Source organism: Taudactylus pleione, unplaced genomic scaffold (genome assembly GCF_031769625.1).
Source record: "Taudactylus pleione unplaced genomic scaffold, aTauple2 ptg000019l, whole genome shotgun sequence".
NCBI classification, from domain to species: Eukaryota; Metazoa; Chordata; class Amphibia; order Anura; family Myobatrachidae; genus Taudactylus; species Taudactylus pleione.
The window spans coordinates 37,352,481-37,373,774 of record NW_028284421.1 but is presented as its reverse complement, the minus strand read 5'-3'; the positions used below and the strand labels follow the sequence as shown (position 1 = coordinate 37,373,774).

At 40.3% G+C, this 21,294-nt stretch overlaps 1 protein-coding gene across 4 annotated transcripts in view; it reads left to right on the top strand.

Annotated features, from left to right (window-relative positions):
• Positions 1–8,209, top strand: part of SHANK3 (SH3 and multiple ankyrin repeat domains 3) — a 434,911-nt gene extending 426,702 nt beyond the window's left edge. For 2 of the 4 annotated variants that reach the window (XM_088447121.1, XM_088447113.1), the window contains exons 23-24: positions 3,106–3,252; positions 5,081–8,209. In XM_088447121.1, coding sequence (XP_088303247.1) covers positions 3,106–3,252; positions 5,081–5,609 — 676 coding nt within the window. In that variant the 3' untranslated portion in view covers positions 5,610–8,209. The remainder of the gene's footprint in view (positions 1–3,105; positions 3,253–5,080) is intronic. The other 2 variants (XM_088447131.1, XM_088447127.1) reach the window with 2 other exon arrangements.
• The last annotated feature ends 13,085 nt before the right edge of the window (positions 8,210–21,294 follow it).

Genomic DNA, 21,294 nt, shown 5'->3' with positions numbered 1-21,294 from the left:
AAAAAACGTAATTCATTTTATTTTTAATTACCGTATCAGTTCCAAATGCTTTATTCATTTAAAAAAACATAATACAATACATTGACATGGAATTAACCAAAGATCCAACTTTGTATTTAAGAAATAATATTTATTTGTTGAATATACTGGATGCAAAATATATACAATCTGTGCTCTGGGTTTTGAACGCTGATCCTCAAGTACCACAACACGTCATGTTTCAGGCTTTCCTTTATCATGCACAAGTGAGTTCATTTAATTTATTTTGCTTGATGATTAATTTTCACAAACAGAAATCCTTAAAAAAATTACCTGTTTGGGTAATATGGGACTGGATTTGAAAACTCTTGGCATAGGTTATATACTGGATATGTTGCATATAGTGTATTCAACAAATAGTATTTTGCAACACACTAGGGGACCCTATAGGATTGGATTTGAAAACCTATACCAATACTCACTGCAACACCTGCAGGGAATGTAGTATGGCTGTGTAAAGGACAATACATGTGCAAAGTGTATTGTTTTCTGTATTGCTGAATTTAAATGTTAAATAGTTTTTTATATATATATATCAGGATGCAATAGTTGATTAAATAATAGTTGATTAATTAAATAGTCAGATTGACGTAGTCCATTCCTAACCATGTGGCTTAGACATATGAATAAGAACTGTTGCTGAGATTTGCATCCAACAACTGGACGCTTTAGTGTTAGTTAAAGTTTAAAAACAGAACATTGGGACAATAATACTACTTGAAAGTGTAAAACTATTTCTGATGTTCCATTTACTGTATATGGATTAGTGCATCAAGGTGTGATATGCAAGCTGTACAAAGGGCTGAATGCTAACGCTATTTGGACGCCCACTGCGAATGGAATATTAATGTGACTTGTTACACTTGCTCCACGCTAGGTGCAGTAGATGGATATGGATTTGGTCTAGGTGCAGGAGATGGATATGAATTTGGTCTTCACTGTACATATGCATAAGTAGCAACTCTTGCTACACGGTATGTGGTTGACATCCTGACGCGTAGAATGCCGGCACTCAGAATACCGGCAGGAGTCAGAATTACGGTGTCTATGGTCCCGACGGTAAGTATTAGCGTTAGGTACTAGGGGGAGAGTTATGGTTAGGCTGCGGGAGGGGAAGGTTAAGGTTATGCTGCAGGAGGAGAGGTTTAGGGTTAGGCTGCGGGAAAGGTGCGTTAGGGTTACAATACTTGCATGTCGGGATTTCCACTGTCAGGATTACGCTGCTGGGATTCTGACCACCGGGATTTTGCCGGGATCTTGTACTGAGCCCTTGCTACACACCCACGGACAGTTTCCTTTACATTCGAATGCCCTGTTGCCACCTAGTAATGCCCACTCATTGGTTGCAGACAAAATACTGAAAGGGGTCAGAATCGCTCGTAAGTGCTTAAAGTTGCGTTTCTAACCCACCATGCATGCACAGTTTATTAAAAAATAACTAGTTGTGGCCGCATTCGAACTTGCGTTAATTTCTGTGTGCAGGATAGCTGCTCCCACATTGCATTAACCAGATTTCATCTCATGGGGCTTTTTTCTCAGCACAAAATGACTAGCTTTTTACCAGTGCTTTGGAATTGTAGTTCCCATACTTTCTATGGGAGGTCTATTGCTCCAACCAGGTGTACGTTATACAGAAACGCACACAAATAAAATACAAAAATGATGCTCCCAATGTCCCCTTACCATTATGATCTATTTACCGTACAAGAAGCAGTATTTTATGAGAAATATGTATGATATGAAATAATATGAGGGTCATCCCAAAGAGTTAGCAGGCAGGCCTTCAAATTGCTTATTTTTTTATTTTCACCATTTTCTGGATTATGTGCAAATGTAGCCACAGATTCTTTTTATGCGGGTGCTTCCAGAGAACTGGAAGTATGTATGTACTGTGCTTAGTGGACACTTAGATATGCTTACGCTAACACTAAAGCAGTGCAGTCCGACGTCTTTGGTGGTTTATAAATTAACTTTACTGAGCCAGTAATAATATCACAAAAAACAATCCCGCTGACAGAGCCTTTTCACACAGTATATTCCTAAAACTGGAATGTGGCCATGACCCTATACGAGTATATGTGCTAGGTGGACAAGTAGGAGCTATTGCATATAATTAGGCGTGATGCACATCTACATATTCTGTTGTCAGGGAAACACATGCTTTATCATTATTTACTTTTATGTATAAGATGCTGCATCATCTTACAGGGTAAGCAACAAAATATTTCAAAATTGCAAAGCATCAGATAATAAGTACTATATGCAACAGCTGACCATAAGATAAGTACCAAACACACAGACTTGGTAGGGCAAATCGGGGGCAAAGGTAAGGAAAGTGGCTGAAGCATGCAGTGATGACACAGGTGGAAGTTCATTCACTTTGTAATCCTATATCCAACGCAGTGTCAGAGTTGCAGAAGGGAGAAAGGAGACAAGGGTGACATGGAGTGTGTTAGGGAAGAACAAGTGGGTTAAGGGAGAGCTTACATACTAAGGGGAGGTGGTGAACATTTGGAGGGGGTACTGGATGGTGGTAGAGGAGAATAGTGTACAATTATGAGGAGGGCTGGTCAGCTTTAATAAAAAGGTATATTTTAGGAATGTTTACATTCTAACTTGTAAACATAATTGTTAGCACATACTGAGTACAGATAGTGTGTTAATAGGTTTTTAGACAAATGCACACTTGTTTGTCAGTCATGTCTGCAAGGTTAAATAAAATAAGTTATCTGTATGATTGTTTTGTCACGTGTGGCTGACTGATCATAACCACCTTGCCTGAGTGTAGTTTGGCTAATACCTCCTCTGACCAATCTGGGAGGAGACTGTCTTATTTATCTGTTTTGTAGGTGCTGCAATGTTAACATCTCTCTCTCCCATCCCATCTCTCACTCCATCTCTTTCCTATCTCCCCTTTCTCTTTCTTGCTATACTTTTTTTTTCACTCTTCTAACTATGACCCTGATTTGCCACCTATATCTCACCCCCTCCTCCCTCCTTTCCTCTCTGTCTTTCCTATTTTGCTCTTGCTCCCTTCTGCTCATATTGCATGTTGATTCGTCTCAGACACTCAGATGTTCGGAGTTTTGGCACATTGTGTAAGTCTTTGCATGCAGTCACCAATCAGCGGCAGGCTCTGTCTGTGTGTCTGTCTTCCTCCTTGACCTGTCTTGTGATCTCCAACACGAGGGGGGTCAATTTTCCTTCTCGGAGGTCAGTGGAGTCATATCTGGGAGTCTGTTTTTCTGTGTCTTTAAAGTTCCCCTCAATGGCAGCAAACGGCAAACACTACTGCAAAATGCAGTGATTGACATTTTCTAAGAACCAGTTCTTTAGAATTTACCTTTATTTTGATACCACCTCATATTTATTATTTATAAATACTTTCTGAGCAACCTACTTAAATGCCCCCAACAAGGTATCTTTTAAGTATCCCCTTGTGTGTATTTCCAAGAGAGAGAAATTATATTTCCTTATTTATAGCTAAGGAAATCCCCTTCTCCAGATATTTACCATATTTTCTATGATGTACTATAGGCTCCTTTGTTTCTTCTTTTAAATACCCAGTTATATGTATTGTCATCTACTTCCTCCCTCACCTTTCTCTATTCCATAGGCTCACAGTTACTAAACGGTGGTGACTGTAAATCTCAATAGTGTTTAAGTGCACCTCCATCTAAAAATTACTAATATACATATTGAATTAGATATCATTGTATTTCTATAAACTTATTTCAAGCTGGAGCCATAAATTAAATGCACACAGGTACACCAGGTGATAAATTTTGAAGGGCCTATTAACAACAAGAACAAGAGATTAGTGTGTACACTAGATGTGGTTTCTGTTTATTTCTTTTGTATGTACATTACAATTATTTGTCTTACACATAATCTAGTGACATTGTCAGTGGAGTGTTCAAGAGCAAAGTACGGCAACTGTCTTCTGTACTCCCAGCAGGCAATGTTTGGGAATGTAGGATTTTGCAGGTACATTCAGGTTGAACATAACATACCTAAATCTAGCTTGTTGGGTTTCCTATGAATAGATTGTTGTGGAAGAAAACATTGTAAATCATTTTATTTTTCTTTCTTTTAGTTGACTAAGGCCATGCTTTAGTTGTGGTTATTTACATGTGATAACAGTGGTTTACATATGACGTCTTAGTTTTATGTTGCCATATTAATTTATGCCAGCTGTACTGTTAATCAGGTAACAATTTTATTTTTATATTTACAGGGCACACGAAAATGTGCAATTTTAGTCTTTTGTTTATGACTCTAGTGTCTATGTTGTGTGCATAATGGTGTTCATATGTTGTATGCTCTGAAACCTACATGACAATGACATGCCCCATGCTGAGACACAGATAGCGTCACTTCATCAATAAATATCAAAGCAATTCTAAAGCATGCATACACAATTCTCCACACTTGAAGTACTGCCGTTTAGTAACTGCCACAAGAATTCTCTAGCTCCTATTTTTAAATAGGTCTCCCTTTCAGCTCCTTCCTTGTTTCATGCACAGGTATCTTCATTCATTTTTCCCTTGGAAACAGGGTCTTAGAGATACTTTTAGGAATATAATGTTAAGAGGTTTAGATTATATTTAACTCATATTACTTTCTCTTTTTCTTCTACTCTGTCTTTTATTTTCTGTTTCTTTACTAATATTGTTCTATTTTTGTCATTTCTACTCCTGATGTATATCTGTCTATACTTCCTTTTCATCTTCTTTGAATCTGCTCTAATTATATTTATCACTTTTGTTTTCTTAAATATCCATCTCCTTTTAATCTACCCCTGTTTACTGTTTGATTTTCTAATCATTCTCTTCCTTTACATTTTCTGACTGCTTTCCTTTTTCTACTTACCTTTTTTCCCTACATTTGTCTTTTTTCTCTTGGCATCTGGCCACTTTCCACTCTCTCCCTTTATCTCTATTTCCCTGTGACTGTTATTCTTTATGCTATTTTTCTTTCTCCCACTTCTTGCTTTGCTCTCTCTACCCCTCTCCTTATATGTTCTCTTTCCCTATCACAGCTTGTTCAGCAGTCTTGGAGAGCTGCACACTATTTCCCAGCGCAGCTATGGAGCATCCTACACCGTTCGTCCTGGGAGCCGACACCCCTTGACTCGCAGGGCACCTAGCCCTGTACCACCTTCTTCTGAGAGGGTGGAGCCCTTGGGCGGGGCACGTTCCTACACACTAACACCTCCAACCATCCTGAAGTCCTCCAGTCTCTCAATTCCTCACGAACCGAAGGAAGTGCGCTTTGTGGTAAGGAGTGTCAGCGCCCGGAGTCGATCTCCTTCTCCATCTTCTGGGCATCCAATGCACACTTCTCGACCATTCCTACAGAAGCCCCTTTCCCTTTGGAATAAGTACGATGTGGGTGACTGGCTAGAGAGTTTGAACCTTTCAGAACACCGGCTCAAGTTCCAGGATAACGAAATAGAGGGCTCCCATCTACCTGCGCTTACCAAGGATGACTTTGTAGAGCTGGGGGTAACCCGTGTGGGTCATCGAATGAACATCGAGCGTGCCCTCCGCCAACTCAGCACCAGCTGACCCGGTCAGGAGCTGCGGTCCCATCTCCCGGGAGGGCAACTCCGCACCGCTGCGGGGGGAGGAATCATTTCACATACACACAACTCAGAATACATAAGACACACATCTGTGGACACACACAAATCTGAACACTTAGAAAATACACAATGCATTGTACATACTGAAAATGATTCAGGTTGCCCTGAACCATTACAAAGTGGAACAAGTTGTTGTCCACACACACATACCGTGACTATAACATGTGCTAGTTTGATTACACTTAGTCTATCACATGCAGATACACTCACTTTGACACACACTGATACACAAGTGCTGACTCACACATTGGCGGAGGGAAGACACTGTACAGTGAGTGATAAACCTGATACATAATAACACTACAAAACTTGTTAAACTTCAAACATACAATCCTCTCCTTGTGCGGTGCAATGGGGCCCAGTAATTGATCCCCCCCTCCCTCTTTCTCTGTGCCATGGAGGGGAGGTGGGATCAATCACAGGGTCCCAAGGCCAGGCCACTGTGTGTTAATGCCACCTTTTTTAAACCTGAACCAACAAAGGGGTCGCAGTCAGACAGAGAGATCAGTCTGCAGGGGAACGGGGTTGAGCTGCACACCTCCCATACCAAGATCTGACTCAAATCCTGGAGGGTAATCCATGGATTGGGCTGGAAGAGGCCGCAGGTTCCAGCCACCGCCACTGTGGGACGCTTTTTATGCATCTTTTTAATTAGCTATATATTTGAAGAAAAAATGACTTTACCTATATATATCTCATATATATATATATCTATATCTATATACACGACACCCAGTCACTGGACTTTTTATATACAGGAGATCTGGGGGTATATAGAGGTATTTGCGGACCCCGCAATGCCTCATCTTGGGGGTTTGAATTTGTTTTCAGTATTTTTTTATTTTATTTTTATTGGAGGTTCTGATTGTTTTTACAATAAACCCCTTTACCACGCCACCAGCATTATTTAGAATGAAACACGCATCTTTTTATTTAAGTTGCATCTTTAAAGGGTTGATCATTATTTGGGGTTATTTTCAGGGGCTTCTCATTTTGTTCCAATGTCATATTTATTTGCACATCAGTATTCATTAAAATTGGGCCATCTGTTTAACAAGGAGGAGGAAGATTTGTCCTTAAGTTGTGACTTTTATGTCTGACTGTTCTGGGATATTTCTTATTGTGTTTCTCTGGCTGAGTTCCATATATTCTTTCCTGTGATATTCCATATAGGTTACTGTTTATTCTGGCATTTAAGGTGAGTTTTTATGGTTATATTTGGTTAACTATTTAATTGGTTGGACATTTTAATTAAGTAATTGGGGTCATATTTGGTTTTCATTTAATTTGGAATTGTATTGACTTATTCCAGGGTTTTGTCTATTCAGGTGTTCAGAATTAGCAATTATTTCCTCACATTGCTTTTTATGGTTTAGCCGGAGAAAGAATAGACCCAATCTAAACCCTCTGAAATGTTGTACATATTCCCTAACAAAACATCACCAAGAGTCTCCCCATTCAGTTCATTGGTGTCACAAAAACAAGTGTGCCTGCAGTGGATTTTTGGTAGATTTCACTGCATGTGTGGTCAACTGTCTCCTGCAGCACCTTTCATATTGTCATTAATGGACCCATTGGCTGGAGAGGAGGGAGGATCACGGAGTCGGCTGGGTCCTCTCTTGCACTGTGTCCCTGTGCACCTGAGGATAGATTACCCGAGGGTGACCGACCTGGATCCAGTGTGCCTTATTGCCATGATAATCGCTTCAGGTCCCTAGTGGGGAGAAGCAATCTAATGTTATCCCATTTCCTGCAGTGCCTTATCGCCATTGTGGAGCTTAGACAAGACCCTCTGACTGTGCTATACTAGCAGAAAAATTTACAGTCCCCAAGATGGAGCGATGGCTGCTGCTTCTCTGACTGGATCTCTACAGCCCAATTCCTACACACCAGTGGAGCCTCACGGACAGGGTTGTAAATCCAGTTACCTGTTTGGCAGAGGGATGTCACGGAGCCAGGTTATTAAGGCCACATGCTTCTGCAAGGAGAGACAAGACACTAAAAAGTACCAACATAAATGGAATTGCCACCCCATTTATTATTCTTCCCTTACTTTTAGTAATATATATAGGTTTCCACAGAAACATATTTTGTGTATAAGAAATTGTCAAATGTCATCTTTATATTCAGGTTCACTTAGCAATATTTCACAGAAAATGGATCAATTGTGTTATGTTCCAGTGGAAACCAAATAGAAAAAAAAGTAAGCCCCACAATTTACATATATGTTTGGCACTGGAAACTTCACCTTTCTGCCTCTGACTATGTATCCTGTTCTCTGTGCCACATATGTTTTAGCCTCTCATTATGAAGCCCTGAATCATCTCACAGCATGCAGGAAGCTATTGAAATACTTCATGATATGTTTATGGACTGTAGCCAATGCCCAGAAATGGAGGTATCACATAATGACAGTAAGATATTGTCTTGAAAATTAATCATTGAGAATTTATTTTCTGGAAATGAACACTAAAATAATATTGGAATTCTGTAATATGAATTTGGAGAAAAATTGTTCTGAAAAAATCAATATATAAAAGTAATAAAATAATTGAAAAAATAAATATAATAAAAAATAATAGTATAAACCTGGAATTTGAAAATGCCCATTAAGTATACTATATATTTCTTCACATTTTGAGATAAATATTTATCAATAAACATTAAATATATTGAAAGCATGAAAAAAATGATGTGCCAAAATAATGATTATAAAAATATTACATATTTTTAACTTTATATAAAAAGCTTTTTTTGTGTTGACCCCTCTTATACACTGTGTACAATGTATATAGCCCCATAATTTATGTGTAAACACCATTGAAACCCCTTTGTAATTAGTTTATTAATTTTCCCATACATATGCCTTTTATACTATTTTAGGCACCATATCCCAACTAGCCACACCATGTGTAACTTCCTTTTTACTGAAATGTTCTAAATTTTTTCACCAGAAAGAACCTCTCTTCTTTTTCCGGCTTTGCCTAACCTTGAAGGGGAGGGACTGGTGTTAATTGGGGGGGAGGTAGGGGATTCTGCCATGGGGTAAATATCATCTGGTGCTAATAAGAGGGGGTTGTGTTTTAATCTGACCCTCTCATATCTTAATGTTTTTAAGGCTTTCATACAGAGTGTGTGTTAACCACAGAGCATTGCACAGCTTCTGGGGCAGTTGTTGGATGTGTTAACAGTGGGCCTAGGAATAGGGAGAAGTTGAGATTGTTTTTACTAAATGGTGTGATTAAAACATTATTGGTGCAGACAGAGAATGAAGGATATATCTGTATTCGGGTTCTTGCTTCTCCCGGTTGTACTATATATATAACTGCATGGGATGGATAGCATGAACATTAAATTGTGTTGTGGGACTTTATGACCAAAGAAAATATATTAGGACATTGCTGCTAGCATAATGAAAATTGGTTAAATGTTTTCTATTCAGTAAACATTCTGTTTTTTTTGTTTGTTTTTTTATATACATACAAGTCAATCTTGATGAATAAGGCCCAATGAGACATATAAAGGAACCACCCAATCGGCTGAAACTGAATTACTCCATGGCACACGAAAATAATCACATTGTAGTGTCAGTCATCTAAATATAAAGAGCACAACTCAATTATCACAATGTTTTGCTACAAATAATATTTCTGGTAAAATCAGCCCGTTTTCAACTAATGAGTTTACGCACAGTTATATAATTTACTTACAATTTTCTCAAAATTATATTTGATACTTTCCACACATTTTTCTTAGGTGACATGTGAACTGCCTGTCTAAGTGTACAAAGTTGTGATGCCACTTTACTATAATAAAGAAATCAAAGGGTGACGTAATAGTTATGCACATCTATGCTTCGGTATTGCTCACATACAGTGGCGTGACTTCGGGCAGTGACACCAGCTGCAGCATTTAGTTAATCCTTGTGCCCGTTGCTGCAGCACTGCCCGGTGACACCATTCGATGGGGTGACACCAAAATAGCAGAGTTTCTTCGCTATTTTGGTATCACTCCCTTGGATGGTGTCACCCGCTGCAGCCCACATCCCCCTAGTGACGCCACTGCTCACATGCTCCTAAATATCAGCCCAGCACACATGAAGGTATACACGTTTACTCTCAGCCCCCGGGAGAAGTGTGTCTAGGTGTGCAGGGAGGATAATCTGAAGAAGTGCAAGTGATAATCTGTGAAAGTGCAAATATCACATGTTAACCTCCAACCATCTCAGAATCTCCCCTTTTGTTTCATGTATTGTTTTTTTTTTTTTTTTTAAATACTACTCCATTTAGCCTCATTAATGACTTAAATTATTAATGGGAGTGAAGGATATATTTTATTTACAGAATACCCTTTGTGGGATTAAAACATTGTTTTACGATGAGCAAAGGGCACCTAGAAATCAATTCTCCACCAAACTGAAAGTGGAAGGCACAAAATTACACCCTTAGGCAGCACTACAGTTATGCAGTCTGTTAAGCAATCACATATATCCTAATGTAATCCATTTAAATCATTATAAACTATTGTCACATACTCTAACCCGTAATCCTTGTTCTGCACACACACGAACATAATAACAACCATAGCGACATTTCACACACCTCACTTGAGTTATGGGATCTTCTCATAGGGGTTTATCTGGCTGTATATACATATGTGCTCAGGATAAACACAGGGAATAGATAGAGGCATTGGTGTCAGGTGTAGAGGTCCATATACGAACGCCCTACAACAGCGTAAAGGAATACATAAATTGCAGCATTGAATCAAAACAAAGGCGAAATGTTGAACCAAATATATCTATGCGTATACTAACACCCCACAGGAAGGGTAAAGTACAGGAAGAGTAAACACTTGATAGTATTGTAAATGCGCCTCGTAGAAAGTGTAAGTGCAAAATAATTGTGTCCCAACTATGTGACCATGTCTTGACTGTACTGGCATTTGCATTTTTGAAGTGCATTGCAGAAATACATATGCAAAAAGAAGGAAAGCACATACATCTTTATAGTGTGTCCTGAGCACATAGGTATATTTTCCACTAATTACTTATCTTGACGTCAGAGTGCCAGTATTCCCACACCTTGGGCAATACCCTCACTAATCATTAATATCTGAGCATTTTTCTCATTGGTCCTCTGATTAGTAGCTGCATGGCCTAACAGGACTTAACAACACCCTGTGCCGGCCCCACCCCCTTTGTCCATGATGTCACGCATAGGGAATGGTGCCGCCAGCACCTGGGAGTGTAGCAGTGCGAGCAGTTGTACACACGGCAGGGTGTCTGTAGTGTCCTAAGGGCTCTCCCCCTGTCACTGCAGTAGTGATACTGGCTGTAAGGTGCCGTTCCAGGCACCCTGCTAGCCAGAAGCAAGAGCCGTGAGACAGTATCAGTGCCGCACTCAGAGAGCATTGTGTATCGGCACCGCTCGCACACCCATAGTTACGGCTTTATTTAGCTGGTAGTTACAGTGGTACTTTCACAACCATTCTTTTGCAAATTCTATGTTTGTTTAAAGGACCTATACCACGTTCTCCACCACTGTCTCATTCATGTGATATATTTTTTTCCTATTTATTACTGCACTTTGTCCTCTTCAAATGGCATAATGTTTCTTACTGATTCTTATGGAGCATTCACACGGTCAGATTTGTCAGATCTGTTAGATGAACGATTTTAACAAAGATTTGAACGATTTTTGACTGCACTAAAATGAATGGAATCGTCCAAGTCTGACTGCAAACACATCAGTTGTCAGATATTGTTATCTGACCATCGGGAACGCACATTGTTCAAATCGTTCATCTGACAGATATGTCAGATCTTCCTTCAGATATGAACGATTGAACGATTTTTTAAATGATCTGAAGAAAAATCTGACCGTGTGTATGCTCCATTAGTGGTCTATTAATCAGATAGCAACAAATCCTATTTTCAGGACGATTTCTAAAAACGAATGCGCAGATCCCTGGCGTTACTGTCCAGCAGCAGTAAGCAGTGACTTACCGCAATGCCGGCCATTCGAGATCCCTATAAGCAGCATGTCCTGGCATTAACCCGCTCACGCAAACACACTTCACCTAAAGCCGTTCCAGGTGCAGATTCTGTAAAAAAATTAAAAGAAAAAAAATATTTTAATATACATGAAACAAGCGAAAAATGCTTTATTTGAATAATAAAGTATTTTTTCTTTATCGCATCTGCTATCGCCATTCTGGGAGCCCCTGCAATGGCCACACAACCTGCAGGAGCTTGATAAATAGGGAGAATGTCTAAAATTTGGGGATCTTCTCTCTTTGATAAACAGACGCCTTAGAACAATAAAAGTGTGTTTAAAACAAGTCTCAAAAGAAAAACATTGAGTTGATATAGTGCCTGTTCTGATCAGTGTCATATATCTCCTCCAGATCCGGCACTCATCTACCCTGGTGCCTTCCCAAAAGATATATATTTATATATATATAAATGTACTGTATTAGCATTTAGCAATGAATCAAAAAACTTAGAAATGCTGCACTAAATAAATCAAGTGTAAATTCTTTCCATTACCTGAATTTAAGGCAAACCTTTTAAACTCTTTGGCAGTAACCTCTTCCCAAACCTACCCCATGGCATTTGTCCTCAGTATGATGCCGGAATCAGCTAGCCATTTATTTTCTATTTCATGCTGTCATTTTTACCTGTCCCATGGGAAACAACAAAGTCACATTTTGCATTAGCAAAGAAAAATAATTAAAAAATGTTAACATAAAAATGTGCTATATTTAACATATTAAACAAAGCAACCAGAATAACTATAACGCTAAATAGATTACAATGAACCATCCTTGCAAGCATTGTTATTTTAAATTTTTTCACTAAATTAAAATAATGTATTAAGAACTCCAACCCAAACTCTAGTATGCACTTACAGTACAGTAATAATCTCCTGACCTTGTTGCACTAATATGCTCACTTGACTGGCTTGCACTAAGAAATCAATTTTGTTTGTCCGATAACCATTTACCTTTGAGCAGCGCCATGCAAGTAAAGTGCTCTGCAATGTCTGCATTTAAATGATAAACATTCTGGCCCACCCACAATAATGTCCCTATTAACCATTCATGATGAAAACTTCCATCCTGTGCAGTATGTATGATTATAAGTAATGTGATGATGCCAGTGCATCTAGCACTAAGATATTGTCTATATGCCCAACATTGTATAGATATGGATTCAGGGTAGAATATGAGGATGCATTGGTTCTGCATCAACTCTTTGTTTAAATAAATCAAATAATTGGGACACGTTATTGGAGGACCTTAACTAGAAAAGTAAATGTTTGTCGGACTATTTGTTGTCAGGTCAACATCATTGTGAAGAATTGCATGTAGGGTTAACTCAGATTAATATTGATACGCTGTGTTGAAGTTCTTCAGATGGCTATAATAGCATGGATATGTAAGATGCTTATGGTCTCAGACAGTTATATACAGCATGTGGAAGGGCTGCTTTAGAAAGCTATTTTAAACTATGAATAAGTTGATCGAATTACTCTGGATGCTAGGGAGGATGTATCTGTGTATGAAACTATGAATGCAGCATCTGAAGCTGAAGACAGGTGGGTGATCGTTCAGAAATGATGTAGTATGTGGGTACTCTGCCACTTTGATATGCTGAAAGTATGTCACTCTTCCTTGGTAGAGTGATGAGTTAGAGGGAGTATGTGTTTTTTTGTTTTTTGTTTTAAAATGTTCATTTGGGATGCTTGTGGAGTGGAGTGTTTGATGGATGCCATTAGTGAGGGCAGTGTGTTGATAACATGATATGTATGAGTTAGACAATATTGAGAGCAAGGCCTAGGATATGCTGATGCCCCACACATTCCCAATATTGCTCATTATGAATGTTGATACAAGCTGCTATGGAATATGAAAGCTGCTATGAAAAGCTGTGATAAGAAACAAATCTGAGGCTCCATCTGGATGTCAGAGGGGGGTTTATTGTGTGGAAGCACTCCATCAAAATGTAAATACATGCAGAATATAAAGGATTTGGGATGTCCCATCTAGGTGCTCATTTTTGATGTTGACAAATGCAGGGTTTGAATGCACTAAAAGGTGCATTCTAGGTTTTAATGGGGGTTTGGGAATTCTTCCTTGATGTTTGTGTTGGCATCAGGTGGTCTTTATTTTGGTGGTAATGTTAAGGGCGGGGTGTCTGGGTTTCTTCTCTTACCCCTGCATAGGTTGTTATTTGGTGTGCTGGATGACATAATAAATTTATAACAAAGTCTACATGTGTCATTGTTTTTTTTTTGAGTGTTTATAGAATATGAGAGAACAGCTCTGTAAAACTGGTCCTTTTCACAGTGACTGGCTATACAAGTCCTTCCAACCGGCTACTGCTGTAGGCCTCATACTCTACACAAGTATTGAGGATGTTGCAATGATTAAAGAACATCCGCAGATACAATGTCCAATAATTAATCACCAAACTGCCTAGTTGCCAGGAACTAGTGCAGTACTGTACAGATGTGTCCTTGCTCATCTCCCCTCAACACGCCATACAGTGCGGTGAGACGAAAGGTCACGTGCAACTCTGCTAGCATCGTGGGTCTTCTTTTTTTGCAGAAACTGTATATAAGTCGCGATGCGACTAGGATGCACCAGGGGACTGTGTTGATTCATTTTATATACGAGACTTCTATATCTGTGTACGACTGAGACTGTAAACGAAACTTGGCGTGGTAAAAAGCTGCGGCCGCTGCATTGTAGCACTTCGCATGCTGATAGAGAGACTAAAGGTGCGTATCCATTAGCAGACTGTGAAACAATTGGACGATTGCGACATTGTAATCATGCATTCGTTTCACAGTCTGTGCTGTGCCTACACTAAACGATCAGTCGTTCAGTGTAGGCACCCATCCTCACCCCCGAACATGGCCAATCTGTCGTTATCAGCAGATTCACCAGCATGTTCGGGTGAAGATAGATGTCAAAAACGACCAACGGGAGCGTGCATCGCTGGTAGTTTTTGACATTAAACTGCCTGATTTGTGCCTGATTAACAAGTGATTAAACAATAGCATTGTTTTTATCGTTCAATTGCTCTGTTTAATCGGGTAGTGGATACACACCTTAAGTCGCACATAGATATACAGCCATGGCCAAAAGTTTTGAGAATGAAAAGTATTGGTTTTCACAAAGTTTGCTGCTCCAGTGTTTTTAGACCTTTTTGTCATATTTTACTATGGTATACTGAAGTAAAATGACAAGCATTTCATAAGTGTCAAAGGCTTTTATTGACAATTACATTAAGTTTATTCAAAAAGTCAATATTTGCAGTGTTGACCCTTCTTTTTCAAGACCTCTGCAATTCGCCCTGGCATGTTGTCAATCAACTTCTGGGCCACATACTGACAGATGGCCGCCCATTCTTGCCTAATCAATGCTTGGAGTTTGTCAGAATTAGTGGGTTTTTGTTTGTCCACCCACCTCTTGAGAATTGACTATAAAGTTCTCAATGGGATTAAGGTCTGGGAAGTTTCCTGGCCATGGACTGAAAATTTTGATGTTTTGTTCCTCGAGCCACTTAGTTATCACTTTTGCCTCATGGCAAGGTGCTCCATTGCTGGAAAAGGCATTGTTCGTCACCAAACTGTCCTTGGATGGTTGGAGAAGTTGCTCTTGGAGGATGTTTTGGTACCATTCTTTATTCATGGCATGATGGAGCACCTTGCCATAAGGCAAAAGTGATAACTAAGTGGCTTGGAGAACAAAACATTAACATTTTGGGTCCATGGGCAGGAAACTCCCAAGACCTTAATCCCATTGAGAACTTGTGGTCAATCCTCAAGAGGCAGATGGACAAACAAAAACCCACTAATTCTGACAAACTCCAAGCATTGATTAGGAAAGAATGGGTGGCCATCAGTCAGTAGGTGGCCCAGAAGTTGATTGACAGCATGCCAGGGCCAATTGCAAAGGTTTTGAAAAAGAAGGATCAACATTGCAAATATTGATTCTTTGCATAAAAGCCTTTGTAATGCTTGTAATGTTACTTAAGTATATCATAGTAACATCTGACAAAAAGGTCTAAAAACTCTGAAGCAGCCAACTTTGTGAAAACCAATACGTGTGTCATTCTCAAAACTTTTGGCCATGGCTGTACAAGTGTCACATATCAAATTAATCAGCACAGTCACCTGGTGCATCCTAGTTGCATCACATTGCGACTTAGATGCATTTTCAGCAAAAAAAGATGCTAAAAAGGCTCTTGACGCAAGCAGAGTCTCACAGGACCATGCGCGCCAAGAGGGGCTGTTTTACATGGCTGCAGCAAAGACGAGTGAGGACACATCTGTACATCTAATTATCCACTGTGAAGAAGTACCACAAACATCTATCCCCATCAACAGCTGCAGGTGCTATTTCACTACCTAATGAAGCCCACACATCTTACATTGTAAACTCATTTGGACTTGACCATCTTTACATTCTGTTTCATGTCATTGTATGCCATTTGTTTATATCATGATCCCCCCAAAGTACAGTGCTACAGTTTTTAAAATAATAATAGAAGACCACCTCAAATCACATTATGAAAGTATGATTATAGTGCTCTGGTTTTGCTTAGTCCTGTGGATAATAGTTGTATCATACATGGTGTGAATATATGTATAGACAGCTATATAACAATATATTTCACTGTACATGCTGTTTTAGCCTTAGCTGACTCTTTTAAGGGAATTTGCCAATAACCCTTGGTTAGGTCTAAGGTAGTCGACTTGTGGCATGGGATGAGTCAAATTTAGAAACCTTATTCGACTTTCTAAAGTCGTTGCAAAACCTCAAAGCCTCTGACGGTTTGGCACTAATACAATAGGATTGTTCCATTCACTGTTGGACTTTTCAATTACTCAAAACCTGAGCATTTCTTCTACCTCCCGTTTTACGGCTTCTCTTCTGGCTTCAGGGATGCAATAAGACCTTTGATTTACAGTAACCCCAGGTGGGGTGACAATTTCATGTTTTATGATTTGGGATCTGCCTAGAATAGGAGAAAACACATCCTGATTTCGACCTACCTATTTCTATAACTTTAGTACTATACATTCCTATACATTCCTGAGTTTTATTAGCAACACCTGAGATTTGCTTAATACTCTCTCACCTTGGTTTCAACAGGTTAATATGGTAGATCTATTCAGCCTTTCGTCTCCTCTCCTGTCAGACCTTATAATTAACCGACCCTACTGTTTCGATAACCTCATATGTTCCCTGCCAATGGGCATACAGTTTGCTCTCAGCAGTGGGAACTAGAACCAACACCTTGTCCCCAGGGTTGAAGGACCAAACTACAGCATTACGTCATAGTTGCATTTTTGTCGCTGTTGGCCTTGGTCCATATGTTTAATTAAGAGACTTAGTTGTCTTATCTGGCTCAACAGTTGTGACGCAAACTGTACCACATTAGGTTCTTGAATGGGTTGTTGTTCCCACCCTTCTTTTAACAGGTCTAACACTCCTCTTGGTTGTCTCCCATAGAGGGGTTCATATGGGCTAAAACCTGTAGAAGCCTGTGGCATTTCCCATATTGCAAACATCAAATAGGGCAACAGTAAATTCCAATCACGGCTGTCTTGATTAACGGCCTGTCTAATCATTTGTTTGAGAGTCTGGTTGAATCACTCTACCAGACCATCGGTTTGGGGGGGGGGGTAGACTGAAGTTGTTATTCTCTCTACCCCCCACAACTGACACAGGTCTTTCATTAATTTGGACATAAAAGGGGTTCCTTGGTCAGTTAGAACCTCCTTAGGTATGTTCACATGGGTATAAAGTATTACCAGCTCTCGAGCAATGGTACTGGATTTAATGTTTCTCAGAGGTATTGCTTCGGGATATCTAGTAGCGTAATTTAATATGACCAGTATGTATTGGTGACCTCGAGCTGATTTTTCAATTGGACCAATTCAATCCATTCCAGTACGTTCAAATGGAACAGAAATTACCGGCAGGGTACTAAGGGAGCTCTAAACTGGGGTCTGGGAGCTGTCCTCTGACAGACGGGACATTCCTTACAGTAGTTCTTTACCGCGGCGTGTATACCAGGTCAAAAAAATCTATATTGTATTCGGTGGAGGGTTTTCTCCTCCCCTAAATGCCCTCCTCAGAGCTGCGTGTGAGCAGCCTTAAGTACCAATGATACATGCACTCGGGGAACTAACAACTGTTCCACCTTTTTGCCTTGTACATAGGCTACACGATACAACAAATCATTCTTCAATATAAAATATGGTGTGCCTTCTGGAGGCAAGGCATTCTCTATTTTGCCACTTCTACAACACCTTGAAATTCACTAGATTAGTATCATTTAATTGATCACATGCAAAGACACATCCTTGTCAACAGGCGACCAGTCATCTTCCGGACTGCTGTCCTCGGGTTGTTCAGTGACCACTACTGGTTTCGCCATCTTCCTGGTCAGGGAGCAAGCGGACACATCAGTCGAGTTTCCATCTCTGGAATGGTTACTCAGTCTTTTTACCGCTTGGCTTTGAATACGCTGGGAGAGACTGAGGTCTGCAGACGGATCACGCTGACAGTTCGTCACTGGTAGCTCTTCATTGGCCCGGCTGGCCAATATGTCTTTTAGTAAGGTAAAATGCCTTCCCAATATCAGGGTATGGAGATTTTGGGACCACTGTGGCCACAATATGTAGGACTCGTCTGTTAAATATCAGCTCAAATTATACACGGGAATAGTCTTCCATGGCCCCATGCACACAAAGTACCCTTACAGGTGGTAATACTTGATCCTCTTCTCTCAGAACTAGCCCTTTTGATACACTGGAAAGTTCACTCCCAATATCCACAATGGCACAGACTTCTCGACTCTCAATTTGTACTGCCACATGGAACAGGGTCGACTCTTTGGGGAAAGAAAGCCTGGCACATACTGATAGCTGGTCTAGCCACTTTGCCTGTCGTGCACTCCATCAGTTCTGACTGATTTGGGCAATCGCGACGAATATGCACCGGCTCCCCACAGTCATAACAGACTACCACAGAGTTTCTTGTGATAGCTTCCATTAGACCCCGGGTGCGTGGCTCGGGTACACGTTGTGGGTCCCGGTCAGGAACTTTTGTCTTTTTCCCCAGCGTGAGGTACTGCTCGATAACTGTAGCCAATTCCTCAAAGGTCTGGGGGTCAGCCTGCAGAGCCCACCTCTGTACACCTAGATTCAAACCCGTATACAGTGATCTATGGCTACTATTTCCACCACTCGACTCACTGCATTTTCCTCTGGCTTTAACCATGGCTTACCTAGCCTGGCCAAGTCTGCTAGCTGGATTCGGGGGGCTTTTGAAGGGGAAAATCGCCTGTCATGGAACCTTTAAGCATTTCTCGCTCTGGTCACCCCTATTCTAGCAAGTATAGCGGCTTTGAGCTGGGTATAAGAAGTGGCTTGCTGCTCAGGCTTATCAGTATATGCTTTCTGAGCTTCCCCGGTTAAATATGGGGCCAACTTATTGACCCATTCTTCCCTCTGCCAACCCTGGCGAGTTGCAGTCCTTTCAAAGGTGCGCAAATATGCGGCAACATCAGTTGCCGTCATTTTCTGCAACACCTTTGGCTCCTGACCTGCTTTCCTGAGCTGCACTAACTCTGTATGCATCAGCTTATATTTTCCATCAAAATTTGGGATTGCAGCAATTGTATTTGGGCTTGCTTGCCTGCGGCCTCATTTGTGATAGCCCTGAGAACTTCCATACTGGTTTCAGGTTGTGTAGTAAATTTAAACTTTGCTTCCCTTATCATAAGCCACCGTTATCTAATGCTAACTAATATGGGAAAATTAAATGGAAACAACTCCTCTCTTAAGTTACACAATCACTTAGAGTAGGATACACTGATGTGTGTGTGCTTCATGGAAAAAAAACTTACCCTTTAATTGCAATTTACAATGTCTTAAGTTGTTGCTGGGCTGCCCTTCCCAGCTTTAACCAAGCATACAAACCAATTAGGATTTTATTCCAATAAGCAAAAACTTAACCCTCTCCGCGCTGGTGCAATTGCAGGAAAGAGCACAGAATTAAAAGGTTTAAAACCAATTTTTCCTCAAGTCGGTTCACCCTACTCTCCCACCCAGCTGCTGTGCGATGCAGGCTTTCACCTAGCACCACACTAAGTGACGGAAAACAGCCGACCGCTACAGCTCCCCTGGATCTCTGGTGCTATATTCGTTGGCAGGTCCACTGCGGACTGTTTATTCACTGCAGCTTAGCAGACACTTCACAGCCAACATCAAGTCAGGTTTGCCACTCTGGCTTACCGACAGCATACACAATATCTGTGGACCATCCAGGTCTTGGCACCCTAATGCTAACCACCAAACCCCGGCCTATCGCCTCGCCAGGTGTAATCTATATAATAAAATCAAGTGCTGATAAAAAAAAACATTACGTTGATGTACTTGTGTGCACTTCGGTTCTAAAATGTGAGTACAGTAGGTTTTTGATCATTTACAGTATTGTTTACATATGTATTCTTACATAAATATGTTTGCCTCTGTATAAGAAGTTACAATTTATGGTATACACTTTGGACACCATCTTTATACGGATATTCTGTAAAATGGTATCTATACACTTTTCGAAATTACCTGAGTTGGGTATGAGCTAGTATCCACATGATGACCAAAAATAGTGGGTATGTCAGACCCGTAAACTATAATGGCCCCTAGATTGTTTCCTTCTGGTCATCCTCCAGTGACTTAAGCAATCAAATCCTGGACGTATACTTTCTGGCCATAATAGTGGTCACAGGTTTACCTAGAGCTGGCTGTGGAATCGTGGTGCCAAATTCACAGGTAGCCAAGCGTGAGCTGTGACCTATCGGATACTGACATTGGGACCCCTGCCCAAAGAGGTTGGTTTTGGGGCATTATATAAATTATTCATTAGTATCTTGACAGATTATTAAAATCCATGCCAATATTACAGTGTGTCCACCTGATAATGGATTGCTTCAGGGCATTTACTTTAGCCTTATGTGACCTCATTATTATTTTTTTTTTACTGCAGTTGATTTCTAGTATTTACCTTGGCCTGACTCTGACTTCACACTTTTTTCCTGATACAGAGGTAGACGCAGTACCAATCTTTGCACAATTGAGCAATTATTTCTGGACACTGCCAAACAAACATATTTCCAATCTCTAATCTCTGCTCAAGCTTCTAACCCCAAGCGACTTTTTAATACATTTAAACTGCTTCTTACCCCTGCATCACCCAAACCACCTGCTACTATCTGTGCACAAGATCTTGCTTCCTATTTTAGGGACAAGATTGATAAGATCCGAAATGAAATGGTAGACTCTTCCTCAGCTAGTGACCTGCTGAATTCACTACCTGAACCCTCTGGCACATTCTCTTCATTTGATCTCACAAACGAAGATGAAGTATCTACACTCTTGTCATCCTCCTACTCTATTACCTCTCCTGTAGATCCTATACCCTCACAAATCAGTAAAGCTCTGTCTCCTGTGCTTATCCCAACCCTAACTAAAATCTGTAATCTCTCTCTCTCCCTACTGGCAACTTTCCATCACTGTTCAAGC